Source organism: Embiotoca jacksoni, unplaced genomic scaffold (assembly GCF_022577435.1).
Source record: "Embiotoca jacksoni isolate LCO1_2020_lvr unplaced genomic scaffold, fEmbJac1.0.p SCAF_4, whole genome shotgun sequence".
Lineage (NCBI taxonomy): Eukaryota > Metazoa > Chordata > Actinopteri > Embiotocidae > Embiotoca > Embiotoca jacksoni.
This window is the reverse complement of record NW_027185392.1, coordinates 8,829,946-8,849,584: the sequence shown is the minus strand read 5'-3', so window position 1 is coordinate 8,849,584 and position 19,639 is coordinate 8,829,946. Positions and strand designations below refer to the sequence as shown.

Below are 19,639 nucleotides of genomic sequence, written 5' to 3'. Positions count from 1 at the left end.
TTGTTACTATGGAAACCGAGCATGGCTCCTATACAGAAACGCATATCCAGATGACTCTGTGTCTCTCTGCTCCCCCGTCTACTGTCACACTTCTTGCGTGATTTTAAAAGATTTTTCCCTAATGGCTTCCCTCCACTGCCCTATCTGAGTAGATTCATCAGCCCATTTCCTGAATTTCCATCCTTTTTTATCCACCACGCTGTGAATGGAGACCATTTCTCTCCTCTTTTCTTAGTTTCCCTGCTTTTTTTTTTTTTTTTTTTTTTTTTTTTTTTTTTTTTTAAAGATTTCTTTAACCTCCTCCCCACACTTGGCTCCTCTTTTATCGTCTTGTGCTAATCATGTCTTCTTTTCATTTTTCCTTTTTCAGCTGTTTCCCCTCCACACCTCCCTCCTTCACTCTCTCCCTCCCTCCTCTAGGTTTCTTATTGCTTTTCCTTCCTCCACCTCCATCTCTTTTGTGTATGTCTCTATTTATTCTCTCCCTCGCCCCACTCCTTTCTCTCCTCTTCTCTTCCCTCTGCTGCCTTCCTCCCACTCGCTTCCTCCTCCTTCACTCTTTCTCTTTCTCTCTCTCTCTCTCTCTCTCTCTCTCTCTCTCTCTCTCTCTCTCTCTCTCTATCAGCTCTGGCGTCCTCATACAGAACTCAGCTCATTTACAATTAGCATGTGCACCTGCAATTAAGCCTGACAAACTTCTGGTAATTAGACCTTTTAGACAAACTGTTTTTATGTGGAGATCACATTTCCTCCTCCTCTGACTCGACCTCTTCTCTCCGTCGCTTACCCTATTTCACAGATCGGCTCGCTTTCTGTTGCTGTTTTCCCCCTCTGTCAGATTTCAGCACTCCTCACAACTTCTCTCTTTCTCCTGTGTTTCTCTTGGACTTTAGTTTTTTTTGGTGCTGACTGGATTGGCTCCACAACACGCAAGCTGTTTGATAAATAAAAGATGAACAAAGGTGTTTTGTGAGAGAGAGGAAGATGAACAAACCTTTTAATCTGCCCTTCATTTATTCCTCTCCTAAAGTGCTCCTCTGTGCTTAATGTGGAATATGAGCATGAACATATTCTCAATTTGATTCCCCCGTCTTTATCTATGCAGAAAATATTCCCAAATTTGTACTCACTGTTCACTTTTATGTGCATGCACTTAGAAACCACAATTTTCACATAAGGCTATGACTAATTGTGTTTCTTCCTGCCTGTCACCTTCCTCTGCTTACATCTTTCGCGAGGCGTCCCTTTCCCCCTCACTTTTTTTTTCTCTACGCCCCTTCCTCCATCATTTCTCGTCTATACTCTACTGATCTTTGTACGTCTGCTAATAGAGGAGCGGTAAATGATAGCAATAATAGTAAATAATAGGTCTGCAAGTTGACTTCAAAGAGCAGCAAAGGGATCTCAGGAGGTTGGAAGATGCAGCTCAAAAAAATAGGTTTGGAGGATAAAGGGGAGAAAAGCACTGAAACTAGTGTGGGAGTGAGAGAGAGAGGCAGGAAGAGAGACAAAAAGGAGAAAGAGAGAGACTTGGTGAAGCTCAGTCTGAGTGGCTAATGGTCACTTAGCCTGGCAGCTAGTCCATGAAGCTGTGAGGCTGTCAATCTGTCAAAATGCACCGAGTGCTATCCTCAAAGCACACACACTCAAAACACACTCAAAACACACACACACACACACACACACACACACACACACACACACACACACACACACTATCTCTTCCCTGCTCTGTCTTTGATGTGTGCCACAGGGTTCCTCTGAGGAAGTCACAGCACAGTATAATGGATGTGGCGTTGTCACTTGATGCTCTATGAGAGCTTACAGGCCTCTCTCTCAGTGTGTAGCTTGAAACCCAGCTATATGGGTCATGTAGTTTGGTCTGCAATGACGAAGTTAAGTTATCTGTATTTCCAAAGCCTGACCAATATTATTAGCACTATCCGTAACATCAAGCCAAGAGCAAATGCATAATTGGAAAATGTTTTTTCACTCAAATGTGCTCTACTCAGTCGGTTACATGAAAAATAAATACTCGTAATAGAAAGAGAAAAAGGCAGAAGAAGAACATATACAAATGAAAAAATAGATAAATACATTTATCGATTGTTTTTTGTACAAACCTATTGCTCTGTTTTAGTTTGAGTTCAAAAAGGAATTCGCAAATATTATCATCAGAAAATATTAAGAGATGCCTGAAAGTGATTCCAGTTTCCCAGTCCATCTTTGATGAGCCAACATTTGGTTTTTAACATAAACAGTTTGGATTTGACCACGAAAAATCACTTAAAATTGTGTAAAGATGTTTACTGAGCGGGAAATGCGCAGTTGAAAATAACATGTTTGTGCTCTCTTTAAATACTTAAAACTTTAGAATATTAATACATAAAAATTCACAGTAATATATATTGATTAGCCAAACTACAATGACCACTTCTGCCTAAAAGACCGTTGGTCCTTTCCTTGCTGCCGAAACAGCTCCAACTCACTGAGACATGAACTTTATAATGTCTCTGAAGGTGTCCTGTGGTATCAGCAGCAGATCCTGTAAGTGCTACATGCTGTTAGTTGGAGACACCGTGGATCAGACATGTACCAGCAGATCCCCTAACAAAAAGTTCATGGTTTGTCTCTCCTTAAACCACTGCTCATCAGCAGCCCATCGCAAGTCTTGCTGCATCCGAGGAGGCTGTCCCCCATAGGTCTTTGTGCAAGTTGTTTATTATGACCCACAGTTAAGTTTTTTTAAATTATGCGACCTCTAGCAGTCATATAAATAATGACAATGTAGTGTCCCGGAGAAGTGATGCAGTTAAGATGATGTCTATGTGATGTGAGTGTTTAATTGCGAGGAAGAGATGCCTTGAGTGAGTGGCTTCATTCAACAGCGGACTGGGTAAAAGGACACTGCTGTTTGCTTACTGAATCAGGACATTTTTTATTACGAATTTACTAGTTAATTTAGTTAAACTCTAGCGGTTCTTGTTTGATTGAAGGAACAAACGACCGTTATGCTCGTTAGGATTGGAGGACTTGTTGTTTCTGAGATGCTGCATCCCAGGTGTCTGACCTTCGGTTTGTTAAACATGGTCAAAGTTGCTCATGTTTTTCTACCTGCCCATTTCTGACGCATCCAAGACCTTGACTATGACAACTGACTGTTTACTATCTGATATATCCCAGACCTTGACATGCACCATTTTTATTAATTTCATGTGTGAGTGGTCATAATGTTTTCCCTCATCATTGTAGTTCATTAGTGTTTATATTCTTCAGCTCACATTTGAAGTGTTCTGCAGTATTTTCATGGTGTGGTACATTTGTCATCTCTCCTTTTCTCCCGTCTCTTTTCCCTCCAGGGACGGCATTTACACTCCTCCACAATGCTTGTCAGCCTCCACCCTTCTCCCTCCCATCTTCAGGACAAGCGCTTGGTCTCCCCCTCCTCCTCTCCCCTTCCTCCTGCTCCTGCTCCAGACCAGTCAACCCAGCCTCGGCTGACCCTGCCCTTCCTCTCCTTGTCCTTCTCGCTGATCCTCCTCTCCATACTCCTCCTGCCTGTCTGCGAGTCCCGCAGGGGTGGAGGTCCAGGAACAGGGCCTGGAGGTTCCCCAGGGGGACAGGGAGGCCAGAGGGGAGGCAGCACCCAGAGAGGTGCTGTAATCCCACCCCAGTACTCTCCCGGTTTACCGGCACTACCACCTATCAATCCCAAATTGATCAACTCCCTCAGTATTGCTGTCATCCTGGTGGGCAACTCTAGTGAAGTAACCCTGGGTGCTGGACTTGAGAAAGAGGACTTCCTCCACATCCCTTATCCTCCCAAAGTCGAGGTGGTTACCATGAACGAGACCGACCCGAAGAGTATCATCAATCGAATCTGCGGTCAAATGACGAGGAACTCGCTGCAAGGCGTGGTGTTCGGTGACGACACGGACCACGAGGCCATTGCTCAGATCCTGGACTTCATCTCGGCCCAGACACACACCCCTATCCTGGGCATCAGAGGAGGGTCCTCCATGGTCATGGCTGCCAAGGTAGGAAAACCTTTTATGTGCTTCTTCTGGGAAACCTTGACAGTCCCACAAGAATATAATTTCTGGGTGGGTTAAGAGAATATTTATCTTCAATAACTTGTGAAATCATGTCAACTGCAACAGTTTAAATCAAAATTCATTGGCAGGAAACTCTCCAAATAATATACTTGAAAGACAAGCTACTATTTTGTATTACTGCCAAATACAGAAAATTTTGCCTCATACTTTTTAAGATGCATCAGCCTCTCCGCACTCAGTGCTGCTTCTGATTATGACCCAGCCTTTCTACTGATTAATTGTGCTGCTAATTGACCTCCTCTATAAGCCTGACGTCATGCTGAAACTCCTGACTGAGAGTCGACTCAACATTATACAGGCTCAGGAAACAAAAGAGTACATGACAAGTCAAAAAACATCTCTATGGGATCGGGATACCAGATATTTGGTACAAACTAGGCTGCAGGAGGAGAATCTGTGATGCAGAAAAGGAAGAGTTTCTTTGAAATGTTTCTTTAGATAATGTTGTGTTTGTAGGTTCAGTGTTTAAATCTCTCAGAAAAATGACAGAGTTGGGTTTTTGTTGGGGTTTTGATACAGGCTAGCTCTGGGATGTACGTCGTAGTATTTTCTCTTCAGTTGGCTTTCTAGTACGGGTAATGGCATTGGAAAACTTTCAGGAAATATTTGATTTAGTTTGGTTGAGTAGATTCACGATATTGTGTGTTACTGAGTGTAAAAGTTCCCTTTCTTGACCTTTGAATAATTTGAAAAAAAAGAAGAAAAAGCCTTAGCTTTCAGCCACATGCCAAGGTCGTTTTAAACAGAATGAATTAGATTTTAAGGGTGGGAAGTGCACCTTACTCGTACATTTTTTTTTCTTATTTTCTGTGCTTTTTTTGTGTAAAAAGTCATTCAGATCTAGGTTCAGAAAAACTCCATTGTTCGCCACAAAGTGATTCATCTTCATCTCAAATGAGTAAACATGCTCTATGTGCACACAGAGTGAAAATATATTAGCTAAAAATGGAGTAAATATTTCTGTGCAACAATTAGAAAAGTGCATAATATTGAAAGTATTGAAGTGAAATATATTTGTGTTAAGAAACCTGCAGTAATACAAGTGGACTTCTGGTTTCTAACCAACTCTTTTAAACATCATTTGAACACTTCAGGTGTTTGCCTTATATTGGTTATTGTTGGCTACACTTTGTCCCAACACTACGGTACATGCTACAGAGGACTGCATTTTGTCACGAGACATTCATTATTACACGAAGGCATTCCTGTGGACAGAAAAGCACAAAAACAAACATATGGTAGAAACTTTATGTTTACTCCCATGTGTCTGTCTGTAGTGGATCTGATTTGATTTTTGAGGACCTTACTGCACAAATCTGCACTTTAATTAGACAAAGTGATTTCTTAAAATGACTGTAATTAAAGATTTTACATTAATGCCATTTATGTTTATTGTGAAGATACGCATCTTCAAACATTGTTACTTTACCGCAGTCATTATCAGCTTACTAAATAGCCTAATTAGAAAGAGTGTTTTCGTTTGATAAACTGCAGCAATTATGTTTAGATAATAACCAACTATAGTGCCTTAAGACAGGCTGTTGTGATCTGCATTCACTTGTTGCCACACCGAACATTTGAATCAAGGACATCTCTCAGCGTGAACAAACAAACACTCAAAAAAAAAGATCCAAATCAAAATGAACTGCTTTAATGTCCATACAATAAGGGCAGTCCCTAAGGACAAGTGGTCTTACGGCTGTGTGTCAGGGTCAGAAACAGTCGTAGCGCCTCCAGAGCCATTTCTTCCTCTCTTTTGATAAAAGACTTCCATCAAAATCTAATAGTGGACAAATAATACAATGAAGGACGAGGAAAAGACCAATGAAGTAATGATACTGTGGAGATGAAGAAGGAGAGCGCAGAATAAACAAGTGAGGGGAGGGGGAGTGAAGGTTATGAAATAACACAACTTGTGTGGGTGTGAAGGAGGAAGAGGAGTTTGCTCAACATATAATTACCACATTTACCAGCTGACAGAGAGGCAGAGGGCACAAAGTGAGGGACAGAGGTGAGAGTGTAGATAAAGATGTGTAAATGCACTGCTGAGGGAAAGCAACCCATGAGAGGAGTGTGCGTGTGTGCGTGTGCGTGTGTGTGCGTGTTTGTGCGTGTGCGTGCGTGTGCGTGCGTTACGGCATTAAACGTGATGTGATGCAGTTTTTCAGGAAATCAAAATATTTTTCCTCTCGTTCTCAGCGATTGCTGTTCACTTGGCTCGGTCTCCTTAAACCTTTCTTCTTCCACTGCCACGCATGTTCGCTGTCAGTCACACACACACACACACACACACACACACACACACACACACACACACACACACACACACACACACAGAGAACGAGGGGGTGAGTGTGGTGGATACTGTTGGCATGGCAACCACTTACTTATATATTTCTCTCTACACTGTATAAAAGCAGTTACAGAGAAAGAAAGAGAGAGGAAATAGTTATTTCTGAGATGGACCAAAGCAGTGTTGGAAGAGAAAAGGTCACGGTCATGGAGTGGGGTCTAGGTGAGGTTTCGAATAGATGAATGAACAGATTAAAGCTCAAAAACGGTGATAGAAACATGGAAAAGATGGTCAAAAATTGAGTGGAGTTAGTGAGAATAAGTGGATTTTAGAGCTATTGTAGCCTGTTTCCGTGTTTTGTTATATTCTGTTTGTAGCTTTTCAAAATCCTTCTAAAGCACCTGAAAAGAAAAATGAGACACAACATTTTTTTTGTAGTGAAAAAATGTCCCCTCGGGGATTAATAAAATAACTACCTAACCTAACCTAAAACTACAGCTGAAACAGATTTTCACTTAACTGAAAAGTCCACTGTCACTAATTGGCAAAAACTCTGAATAATCATTTTAATGGCAAAAATGCCCAAAATTACGTGTTTCCGTTTCTTACATTTTAGACCCACCTGCAAAAAATCTGCTGTTTTCCATCTTCTATGTTTAGTAAATTAAATAACTTTGGATTTTAAGCAGTTTTAGGATGTCATCCTAAGATCTGGTGAAGCTGTTTGGGTGAGGTGAAACATTTACGTTATACGTTTCAATATTAAGGAAGTAATTTTGTCTTTTATCTTCCTCTTTTAGGGCTTTGATTTGAAAATTGACATATGCTGATTGTGGTTATTTTGCATCTTAATTTGATCACATCTGTCCAATTTATCATATTTACATTGTGAATGACTGACAGAGCTGTAAATCCAGATTTTCGATGATATGAGTTTATTGTAGAACAAGAAAACTATTACAGGTCATATTGGTTATGGATGTATTACATTTATTACATACTTTCAAAGTTGTGTTTGAATTCATAACCATGAAACCGTTTCAGACCAAAAGAAGAGGTTCAGTGATCGTTTGTAGCAACTGCAAATAATGTTAAAATGCATCAGTGTACTAATAAGTTGAGCATCAGTGCTTTTAAAATGTGTTACCATAGAAACATCAAGCTATAACACATGACTGGGCGAGTAGCAAGCTACCTAAAGATTATTTTTTTAATCTGAAATCTCCGGTTGTATCAGGTCATAACACCTCCAGTTAAATATTGATGCGTGCTCCCAGCTCTGAGAAATTGTGAACTGTTAAGGACTGAGACTTTTGACTTGACTTTAACATATAATAGCCAGATGTTAAAGGACTTAGCTAGAAATAGAGCAAGTGAAAAAAATAGCAGCCCATATCAGATCAATAGAGCAACTTAACTGTGTGCACGTTTGTGTGCCTACGACTGAGAAAGAGTGAGGGAGTGATTTTCCTGCATCAATAATCCGATTCCCTTCAGGTTACAAGTCCATTCTTTATCATTCCACAATTATGTCTAATCTATTGTTGCTCTTGAAGTCCTTTACTTCTGGCTAGCTTTACTCTACTTTTGGCAAAACCACTTGGTTTCTGCAGATCTGCCTAGTGAGCAATTAGATTTCTATTAAAGACAACATTGAACATGCATGTCCTTTTTAAAGCATTTCATCTTTTGAAACACATTATACCGCTGTCTGAGCCGAGATGTTGTGACCAAATAAACTGGCCTGATACTTTGCAGCACTCGTGGCTTAATTTTCCTTTCCATTGCCTCGCTGTAAAGAAACTGAGAGAAGCAGGTAGCCCCATTATGCACCAAACAATTTGCACACATCCATTTAGCCATTATTTCACGCCATGTGTTGGTATTGGCATAATGAGGCGACAGAGTTGGCCCTGGCCCACACTCCAACTCTTGGCTCTGGAGACTAATGAGGTCTTTCAGATCTATTGTTAGGACTTAAGCTGTGTGTGTGTGTGTGTGTCTGTGTGTGTGTGTGTGTGCGTGCATGCATGTGGACATGTCGAGCATGCTGGTACTCAATGATAATATCCTCTTTGCCTGTGTTTGGGGAGATTACAGCAGTTGTTTTCACCACAAACAAGGTACCAAGAGGTGCACAGTATCCTGATACCATTTCTCATAAATTGTCCGCGCCTCTTCAAGGTGATTTTTTTTTTCTTTTGCCCAGGATTTTGTTGCTCCATTCAGCGGTGCCAACTCCTTTTTTTTTTTCACCATGCAAGGGCCTTGAGGTTTATAGCTCATGTTTATTTCGTATGAATCTCTCTTGGGTGAAAAACTGGTGATCAATAAATAAACTCATGGATGAATGGACTGCTGTGCTGTGGCTCTCTTGTGCTGCGATTTCTCCAATTGAAAGAAAGGTGAAATATTATGTATAAGAAGAACAAACTGCCACTCTATCCCCTTAGGAAAAAAAAAACCCTCCTTTTCTATGCAGACGTAGCACTCTCTGTCATTGAAAACTGATTCACTGCTCCCTGATTGATTACTACAATTATACACCCTCCCTTTCTTATTATAGGCATCGTTTTGAGAGAAGTATGTGTGGAGTTGTTGTAAGACAGACAAGATCGGGGAAGTAAATCATCTCGCAAATTATTTTCGCCACTTTAATCTGACATTAGTGGGTCCAACTGGTAGCTGTACAGTTATGCGCAGATCCATGCCAATCTGCTGCAGCTGATGATTGTCGGAGCCAAGGGTGCTCTCTATTTTCTCATCCTTTTGTTCTCATCCCTAATTTGTGGTTTTATGAGTCTCCTCTTTACACCCTGCATGCACCCTGTATCCCTGGTTGTACATAAGGGGATAATGGACTGCCTCTGTAATGCCGCCTTTTGCAATTAGTTCCAATCCCATTAGACAAGAGAATCAAGGAACTAACTACAATAATACACTGCACATATACATATTGCACCTTATGCAGCTCTTATCAGAGGATATTCTTTAGTTTTTCTGCCTCTGTCACTCATTTTTACATCCCATTCAGACAGGAAAAGGTGCAGGATGTGATCGTAAAAGCAGGACATCTATAATGTGGCGAGCCAATTTGCGCAGGAGATGTCTGTGATCAGTCTCAGACATCACACAGACGGGAGTGTCTGGCTTCATTTGTGTGGTGTCACTGCAACAAAAATGCTCCATATGTCAAATGTAACTTCCACAATTGATACTGATTCACTTGAACAGGAATAATACAGCTCGTTTACAAGAGCAAAGACATATTTGAACAAGACTTTGGATCTTTTGTCAGTTTTAGCCGCTCGTCTCCTCCTAATCTGAATTACACTCAGACTTTATTCAAGACCACTTTTTAGATGAGTTTTATTGGTATGTTTTTCTTCGTAGGATGCACAGTGAGGAGAATGAGTGACTAGATTTGGATTGGACTAAAACAGACATGCTTCAGTAATAATTACTGTAGCCATCCTCTCTCTAAAACTAATCCCTTCCTATTAGAGCTTTAAGCACACTGTCTCACTCCCTCTGTCTTTGTGAGATACTATGGCAGTCTGCGTTTGATTGATGTTCCTATTTTCCTGGCTTAGTCATACATTTAACCCCTCAACAGTCCAACAGATGGAGCCTGCGATAGGGAATAAATCTGCTCTAAAATAATCTTGTTTTGTCATTCCTGTGGTCCTTGACAGCTAAATGTAGGTACTGTATGAGGACGCGGATGTCTGACTGAGCTAAAATCAGAAGAGCTCATCCTAATCTGAGATGTCAGAAAACGACAAAGCCTGAAGCTGCTCCACAGTCAGTGAATGGAAAATAATTTGTGAAATTTGTGATGTGGTTTTCAAAAGCCCACTGTCGAAGCTTAATTTCCAAACCTGCATCCTCAAGGTTGCATTTATATGTTGCCAATTTGCAAGTGAAAACATGTTTTGACAGAACTCTAACATGGTCTGATGCTCATGTTTTTAGTCCGCATGAGGATAAACGTTTAATTAATGTATCTGTGAAGTCACAAAATGTTCACTGACAACTTATCTCACGTTTTCCCCATAATATCAGATGTACACTGTCCTCTCAGCACACGGTTACACTCAGCAAAAGACATTAGTGTTGGTAAAGCATTTTGAGGCTGTAAAACGGTTCTGAGCTAAATGCTAAACCAGCATGCTAAAATGCTCACAATGACAACATGCTGATGTTTAGCAGGTATAATGTATACAGTGTTCACAATTTATTTTAGCATTGCCGGGTTTTCAAAGCCGACACCTATGCAGAACTCTCCTAGACACTAACAATGCAGCTGAAGTTGATGGGAATGTCTTCAGTTTTGCAGGTATTTATTCATAAAGCAAAATACTAGGCAAACTGAAATCTTTGGCCTGCTGGTGATGCAACAGTAAATATCACGGGATCAAAATCAGTGTTATGTCACACATTTTCAAGAAACTGTTAAAGTGGGTAAAAAAAAAAATTGTTTTTGGGCAATCCATTTAACTGTTAAGACATTTCTCTAAGAAACAGAAATATGACCCACATGGTGGTGCTGGATGAAAAGTGAGCAGTGCAACATGTCATTCTCTGCGGTCATGATTGACTGTACCATATTATGTGCCATCTAGTCATTCCAGAGATAGTTCAGTCTGGACTGAAGCGGTGGACTGACATCCCACTGAAGTAACATGCCTTAGACTCTATGTGTTTAGCTGTTCAATTTTCAACCAAAATCACTGCCAAACTTCCCCTAAACTTTATAATGGTGTGTTTGTTGCTTAAACATGCATGCCCTCTTCTGCCCCGGCTGCCTTTAGATGAGTCCAAGTGGACATAATCCATGCAGCAGCTCCTGATTAAAATGTTATCAGTCTGGTTATCAGACTCCCATAATCATGATTGAGTCTGGGAAAACTGAATCCTACAATACAACCTCTTGTGGCTGTAATAATTATGATTGGAGCAAAAGAGGAAGTCAGGTGACTTACTGCAGTATAAAGAGGTAAAAAAGTCCGCATATAGGGAGGAGATTGGATGGATCAAACAGGATTTTCACCCTGGAGGCCGCGTTTCGTGTCCCATATGAAAACAAAAGCCAGCGTTGATTAATGTAAATTGGGTACAGAAGTTAAGTTAACTTGTGTAACTAAATTAACTTATATATATGTCATGTAACTTATATTAACCCAAACTATGATCTTTTCCTCAAACTAACCAAACAGATTTGGTGTCTAACTGCAACAGCATTACAACGTCAACCACACCTTTATTACTGTTACTGTGACAGAAGCCGGGCGCTGATACTCGGCTGTATACGTCATCGATAGCGGCCTACAGAGCCAACTAGGAGGTGGTTCCCATGACAACTGACAACATCCATTTAATGTGCTGATAACAATCAAAGCAGGTGGGAGCTGTGACTTTTACATTTTAAAAACACATTTAGGAAATGATGAGTATTATATATAGTTAATTTCAAGCAGACAGAGCTTTAACTTCACATCTCATTTCTTCTCAGCGTGTGTTGAAATCCCAGTTGAAGAGTCCTGCATGAACGGTTTTACCTCTGCTCATTATGACCGATATAACAGTTCTGCTCTCTTTTACACTGCATTAGAAAATTATTACACAATAGATTTAAGTTTTGTTTTGTTGAGCTACATATTTCATGTCAGTGCTGTATCCTGAGAGTGGGACTCGGGAGCGGGATTGTTTTCAGAGTGACCCCAGGGTGAGACAAATTCGATTGTTGTACTCGCACACACATTCAGAAATCAGGGACTTAGGAATCAAGGGTTTGTGTTTTTATAAATCTCCCATCACTTGTTTTTCTCATCCTTTTCCTCCTCTTTCTCTTCCTCTTCATCCTCCTCCTCCTAATTTTTGTTATTTCATTGCATTAGTCTCTCAAACGCAACTAAACTGTTTATGAACGTGGTCCCACACTCACTGTCCCATGAATTCAGGTTTTACTCACACGTTATGCTTTTTCTCTCCTCTCACTTTTTTCCTGATAAAGTTCTAAATTTTAACTTTGCCCTTCAAATGGGCCGCAAATCCTCTCCTTTCCCTTTTTCCTCTCGCTTTCTCTTTTCCTTCCTCCTTGTCTTTCTCTCCATATAATGAGTTCGTTTTATCAGCTGCTGTGCTGTGCGTGGACAGGATGAGTAATTTTGGAGATCACAGGAGACTTCTCTCTGCATTGCATTCGGTTACAACAGGTTGTCAAAAGGCTTTGGGAGCCTCACTTTGCTTCTCCCTGCCAGCAGTAACTACTCAGCTTTTTAACATTCCCAACACATGAGGCCTAATTATCCAGCTAATCTTATTAAGTAAGGTAGCGATAGAATATGATTTAAATGAGACTAGATTAGCCTTTCATGACACTATGACAGTCAGCAGGTAGAATAATTCAGATTCCTCACCAGTTGAGTTGTGTTTTAAGACATTTTGATCAATTACATTTTTCCTAAGAAAATCAACTATTAGTTGTTTGTTCGACTAATTGTACTGACTTATATTTATCTTAAACTGACACGTGTCTCTAATGGCTGTGTAGATTATGGTTCCTGTCTGTTAGAAGCAAAGGCAAAAGAGTGATGTTGTTATAGGGCCAAAAAAGAAACGCTTTCAGTCGGACGTCGGGGTGGATGGTTGGGTCACCAATTGAATTTGACCATATTATCTTCAAACCATGTATATGGTATATATATATATATATATATATATATATGATTGTTTCCTAACCTTTTAATATTTGTTTAACCCAAACTGAAATGTATCTCTTACTTCTTTCAAGTAGTTTGTGTTTGTGCTGAACATACAGGAACCTTAAACCTGGATTTTTTTTTTTTTTTGGGGGGGGGGGGGTCTTTTTGGGGCAACAAACTAAAAACACAAAGCTGATATATTATCCCCTCATGAAGCTGATATTGGTAAAGTGTTAGCAAGCACCTGCTTGTCTACAAATCCAGTGGAGGAATATCAGCATTCATTTGAAGCAAGCGGCAATTAACACTGACGTCACCCATTGGTTTGTGATGGATTTGGAGCCAGAGGTGACCGTATTTGGACGATATGAGGAGGAGGAATCTGTAGAACTAACTCAATATGATTGGAAACCTGAGGACACTACGCCCCACCCACCTATAGTGGAAACCTGACTGCACCACAGGCCTGTCAATCAAACAGACACACCCCTAACAACACCATAATGACTTGTTGAAAGCATGTATTGACTTTGTATTTAATGAGAGAAGTTGAATGGGAGTCTATGGAGGCTTTTTGGCGCAACCCCTAGTGGTACTCAGTGGTATTGCAGTTTAAGGCATTTCTGCATCTGGAAACTCCGTCCACTTTTATTTACAGTCTATGATTTGGAGTCATGTTTCTGTTAGAGCCAAACTAATATATTTGCTGGCCTAATATACCAGTATATGTCGGCATTGATGTTGGTCATTATGACAACTTTTTTTACAGAACATAATGCAGAAAAATTATCATAAATCAGGAGTAAATCAGACATTGTTCTATTTGTTGTTTATAATTATTGTAGTTTATGATTATAACATTTTTAGTTAAGTTTACTGTTTTAGTGCACTGATATTAGTGTGGACAATAAACTGTAAACTATTCTGTCAGAAGTGTTTGATAACCCCATTTGAGGGATTATTTGAAAAATCGGTGTTCATATATACGATATTTAGAGTATACATAAAGAACGTTGGATAAATATTTTTACCTTTGAGTATTGGCATCGGCATCAGCCTCAAAAATCTAGTATCAATCCAATACTCATTCTTGTTTTGGCTCTGTTTTGGTCTCCACCAACCCCTGAGAAAATATCTGGTTCTTAACCTGCTGAACTTTTTAGTTTGTATTCCAGATAGTTGCTAACTATGTGTGCTGTCTGCTACTGCGCAAGTAGCATACAGTGTGTTTATCATAGCCTTTATCACTAAAAACATCTGGATGCGGCTGCTGAAGCAATCGATTTGATGGGAGTCTTCAGATTGAATCAAGTTGCCGGCCATAAAATGTCAATTTTACATTATAAACAGTCATTTGATAAATTGTTCATGTCAGAATGTTGATTGTAGCAGCTTTCAACATAGAGGTGGCCAATCCTACATGGTTGTATGAGTCATTTCTTTAGGAAAGCACTCCCAACTGGCCCTGCTGATGGGGACGCCGGGTTAGAAAACACTCAAATGTGTTGTGTATATTTTCCTAAATTAAGCCCACTTGCTGTTATCGCTGACTGACAAAGGATTTGTTCCCACGACCTTTAGAAAAAAAGCATTGATCAGATTGAGTGGTGGATTGTTGGGTTATGTTATTCCGTCTATGTGCCAATCACAGCTGTCTGGTCGGTTAAGAATCAGAACATGAAGTGTTTGCCAGTGGGACTGAACACATTAATGCTGACAGATGTCTCAGTTATAGCATGTAATCAGAATTTCCCTGTGACACCTGGGTGCATGGTATTGAAAAAGAGGTTGACAGAATTGTCTTAGCCTTGTATGATTGCAATGTTGAAGGCCAAAACTAACCGAAAGTGGACGTTACACACCAGTAACTGTACTTGTTGCTGTAATTATTTCCCTTTAAGCACACAATTAGGCTCCCGAAGCCGCACCTTGAAGCCAGTGTTTTGTTGCCTCAGATGACCTGCCTGTCATTTTAAACGTTCAGGTTCGTTAGGAGCTCAAACTTAAAACAGACTCTTATTGTGTTAAATTCATATTTTCTGGGGCTTCTGCATTTGAGAGGGACCTCTGGTGCCATCGTTCATGAAACTGACCTTCATCATGGTAGTGTTTGTTATGTTTAGGGAATACAGAGGGGAAAAAAAAGTCAGCAAGAGATAAAAGATACAAAGATATGAGCCAGCATTAGAAAAACAAAATTGTCACATAATGTAGTGGTTTTCATGGTTTTGCATCAGGCTGGGGAATGGCTCTTAAATACAGACAGAGCTGGCTCACTTGTGGGTATTTAATCCCATACAGGCAGAAAGGTTGAGTTTGTTGTAATTGCATGGAGCAGGGGAGTGCAGTCATTTACATTCATCAGCAAGCCTCCGTTTGTTGGGATTGAGATAAGGAAAGAGCAAGAGCGGCACTAGAGGAGACAAAGGAAAGAAACAGTTTGGTGCACGACTGAAGTTTTGTTCTTAAATTAACAAAATCCCACAATGTGCTGCTGCACAGTAAGTCCATATGGGAAAAAGTATATTTCTATTCCATCCGTTATTCTGCACTTTGTCAGTTTCAGCATTGACACCTGAGTGAAAACACCAAAAATGATTAAGAAATATATATATATAAAAATGGAAATATGGTATTAAAAAAAGGATGATGATAGATTTTTCAAATACACCATGTACTACTACAGCTTCTGCCTGTAGCACTTCAGATAAAGCATTCATATGATGCATCCACTCATCATTACACATGGGGGTTTTAGACTCTATCTGCAGTACATATAGCCCACTTAACAGTTTATTGCTCTGCGCTTTATGTGTGACCCAAAGCATCTTTTTAGATTTTATTCAGTTGTTTTTGTGTAACAGTGGATTTTGTTCTAAGATCCAAATGCAGTAGCAGTGCAGAGATGCTGCCTCTGTTAGTAGTCTATGTAGTTTACATGCCTCCACATCACTGGACAGCCCAAAAGATAAGTGATAAAAGTGTGGCTACTCAAGGTGTATGTAACTAAAACCTTCCTGTTTTGATGAGGATCTTTGCTGCAGCCCACCATTCTCTGTATCACTATAGAAGCTGACAACCTGAAGGGTACATGTGGATTGAAAGACAATACTTTATCTAATAAAAAAATAAAAAAACAGATCTTCGGTTTTTCAAGAGCAATTTTTAATTGAAAGAGTTGCTCGGGGAAATTTGGAGATGCAGACAGGCAGAATCTGTAATCACATCACCAACGCTACAATTAATAGCCAACCCACTCGACCACCTGACGAGCTGATAATGATGTAATCCTGTCATGTCTTGAATGTATTTGCATAAAGGAAGTTGATAAAAGCATTGACTTCTTTAATTGTGGCAACATTTTTTGCATTTGCATGCAATCTTTTAATGGAAACTTGTATCTGAATGTGTGTCTGCTGGCAGAGATATATGTGCTACATGCATGTCTCCTCGGCCATGTGCTTGTACACCCTGGTGTGTGTGTGTGTGTGTGTGTGTGTGTGTGTGTGTGTGTGTGTGTGTGTGTGTGTGTGTGTGTGTGTGTGTGTGTGTGTGTGTGTGTGTGCGTGTGCGTGCATGTGTTTGTGTTTGTGTTTGTGTGATGGAGAGCGGGTAGTAATATCTGTTGGTGACAGCTTGGGAGTCTCTCCAGTAGCAGAGACTGACACATCCGGCTCAGTGGTCTTTATCTGCGGTGAGAGTGACACCCATTGAGTGGCACCTTCATTGACACTCGCTCACATCTCCTCTCTAATCAGCCTTGGCCTCATTCTCAGCACTCACTACGCTGCACATGGGCCCCCCGCTGTGGTTTACAACAGACGTCCACCATGAGTGCGCACTCGAAGGCTCGCTTTGCTTAATTCCTCTCGGGTGGAAACCATACAGTGTGTGTGCAGTGTGATTCAAGTAGCTTCCGTCATTTGGCTGGATGCTTTTGTGACATAGTTGTCTGCCACAGAGCCATCAAACTGTCACTCTACCAAGAACTGGGCATTCAAACTGTTGCTGAGACAGCTAAACAATGACAATGATGGAGTTATACAATGTCTCCACCACATAATACCTCATGTCCTAAATATTAGTGGTTCTCAACCCTGGGGGCTCTTGTCTATATTTAATACAGGGGATCTGAAATGCACAGAAAGCCTGAAATACAGTCAGTGTCAGCTCCTGCAGAGGTTTATTAATACTGCATAACTTTAATGAGAGCATGTTTGGACCTAATGAGGAGGAAATCTGATTGCTATTTTCGTTCTTAATCGATATCTCACCACCCAGCACCTTTAGAGTGAGCTGTAGTTGTAAAGAGTCAGGTTAGCTTGCTGGATAAGTATGCTCTCACTGAGGCTGATGATACCAGGGCGAGGCAGAGGTGATGTGACGCTGCAGCTGTTAGACCCTGCAGAGTCAGAGTGCTTTCACTCATAGTCCTGTTTGTTCAACTCACTCTGGTGGAGAGTGCCAAATCACACAAGGTTCTGCGTTTATGGGCTGGCTGTTTCTGTGTTTCTCTTTCTGTCTTTCTCAGTTTTTTTCAGTGTTTCTGTGGATTCCTCACCGTCTCTCCTACCTTCCTTCACCCTCTTATTCTCTATCTTTAAAGCACATCTCTCTCTCTCTGTCTCTCTCTCTCTCGTCTCTTCCCTCTAATCTTTCTCTCTTTCACTTTTTTCCCCTTCTGTTCTGCATCAAAGTAAGCCAGCTCTCCCTGGCAAAGCACCGGTTTAAAGCTTACATTCTCACCCTTCAAAGCCACTGCTTGGGAATAAGTGAAGAAAATTCAACACATTTAGCGTTTTTGACAAGCTGTGGAAAAAAGCAAGAGTAAACGGTAAATAAAGTAAATGTGATTCATCATTCACAGACAATACTGAAAGTCGACTCAGGAAAATAGCTAATCAACTACTTCTTTCTTTTATCATTGTGAAAAATCACAAGTTAACTGCTCCTAGAAACCTCGATGATGAAGCTTCCCTGCCGACTGAAAACTATGTCAGCATGGTGTCAATCTGCTCTGATTTTCAGGCCAATCCGACACATATTTCTCCTATTTTTAGTAAACTGGTTCACTTATGCTAATATGTTAATGTTTCAACGAAACTGTACTCGTATCCCCTCCTACTTCATGGACATTAAACATGCTGCCAGCTCAATGTGGCTCACATTGTTTTTGAATATCTAAAAAATAATGTTAGAGCTGCAGCTGAATTGATTAACTGATTGACAGAAAATTAATTGGCAACTATTTTGATAATCAAATAATTCAGATGTCAGGATTTGATGCGATTCCTTTTCTTACATGATAGTAAACTGGGTATATTTTGTTTTCTATGGGAAAGATGATCAATCAGTTAATTGATCAATTAATTAGCATATTAATTGCAAATATTTGTGTTGCTCCTTCACTCTGGGCTGGGACGTTCTGGGGATGTTTTGTTCTGAACTGTGACATATCTCCGTCTCTGTTGTTGTAGTGAGGCCTCATTATGTTGAATCAGCCATCCACTACAAAACAGTGGGAATGTTACAGGGACATCCGCACACTACTCGCACATGCAGTTCATTATAGACACAACCATTCTCCCCCACCCCTGTACATTCAGCAAGAGTGACTTTATTTACAGTCCACTTCTGTCAGGCTGGGTAAGCTTGTGTTAGTTATATATAGTATATGTGTATGTGTGGAGGAGCGGGTGGTCCCCACCTGCACATTGTCACAGTCAGTGAGAAAATGTATGGAGGATTTGGGCCCCGCAGCCTAATCTGAAGGAAGTAATTTGAAGCGAAGTCACAACAAAAACTCTGCTTTAAATCAAGAAGTACAGCTAATAATATTAGCAAGACAATTTGTTGCTTCTTTCCCAAAGGGCCAAACCTATAATTGAGCTGTGAACGTATAAGTGGCCTGTAATTGAGGTATTATAATTGACCTCAGGTGTGTCAGCGAATGAAACCGTGTGTAGGAATGTGCTTCTGTGGGCCTCCACTCGTATGTGTAACTTCGAATGCAGACTTTGCATGCAAGAGCGGACATGTTCCTATATTTGTATGCGTACAGTGCAGTAGAGTGTAAGTATTTTTTTTTTCACACTAATGGCATCTTTAGCAAGACCGTTTCTATGGAAACCGAGTTGCCACGGAAACACTGCATGTCTCTTTGAATTAGGAATGTCTTTCTCTCTATCCCTCGCTTCCCCAATTCTTTCGTGTGTCGCTCCTTCACTTTTTTTGCTTCCCAGTTTTCGTCTTTCCCGACTTCCCCGTCTTTGACGGCCCAGCTGCTATCAGTCAAAAAGTCCCCCACTGTTGAAGGAGACGTGCAGCACAAATGAAGGAAACGCGGGGAAGATGGGTTGGCATCTGTGCTCTCCATGAAAAAAGGAATTGGGGGGGAGGGCATCTGTTTTTTGATGCGTGAGGGAAAGAGCAACATATTAAATAAGGAAGGAGATGTTGAATGACATTCAAAAGTAATGTAGAGAGTAATAATGACGAGGGATGCTCCGAAAAGAAGAGCGGGA

The 19,639-nt window shown here is 40.6% G+C and overlaps 1 protein-coding gene across 11 annotated transcripts in view; it reads left to right on the top strand.

Annotated features, from left to right (window-relative positions):
• grin2bb (glutamate receptor, ionotropic, N-methyl D-aspartate 2B, genome duplicate b) overlaps positions 1–19,639 on the top strand; it is a 98,073-nt gene that overhangs the window by 17,913 nt on the left and 60,521 nt on the right. For all 11 annotated transcript variants that reach the window (XM_069168222.1, XM_069168220.1, XM_069168226.1 and 8 more), the window contains one exon: positions 3,360–4,037. In XM_069168222.1, coding sequence (XP_069024323.1) covers positions 3,360–4,037 — 678 coding nt within the window. The remainder of the gene's footprint in view (positions 1–3,359; positions 4,038–19,639) is intronic.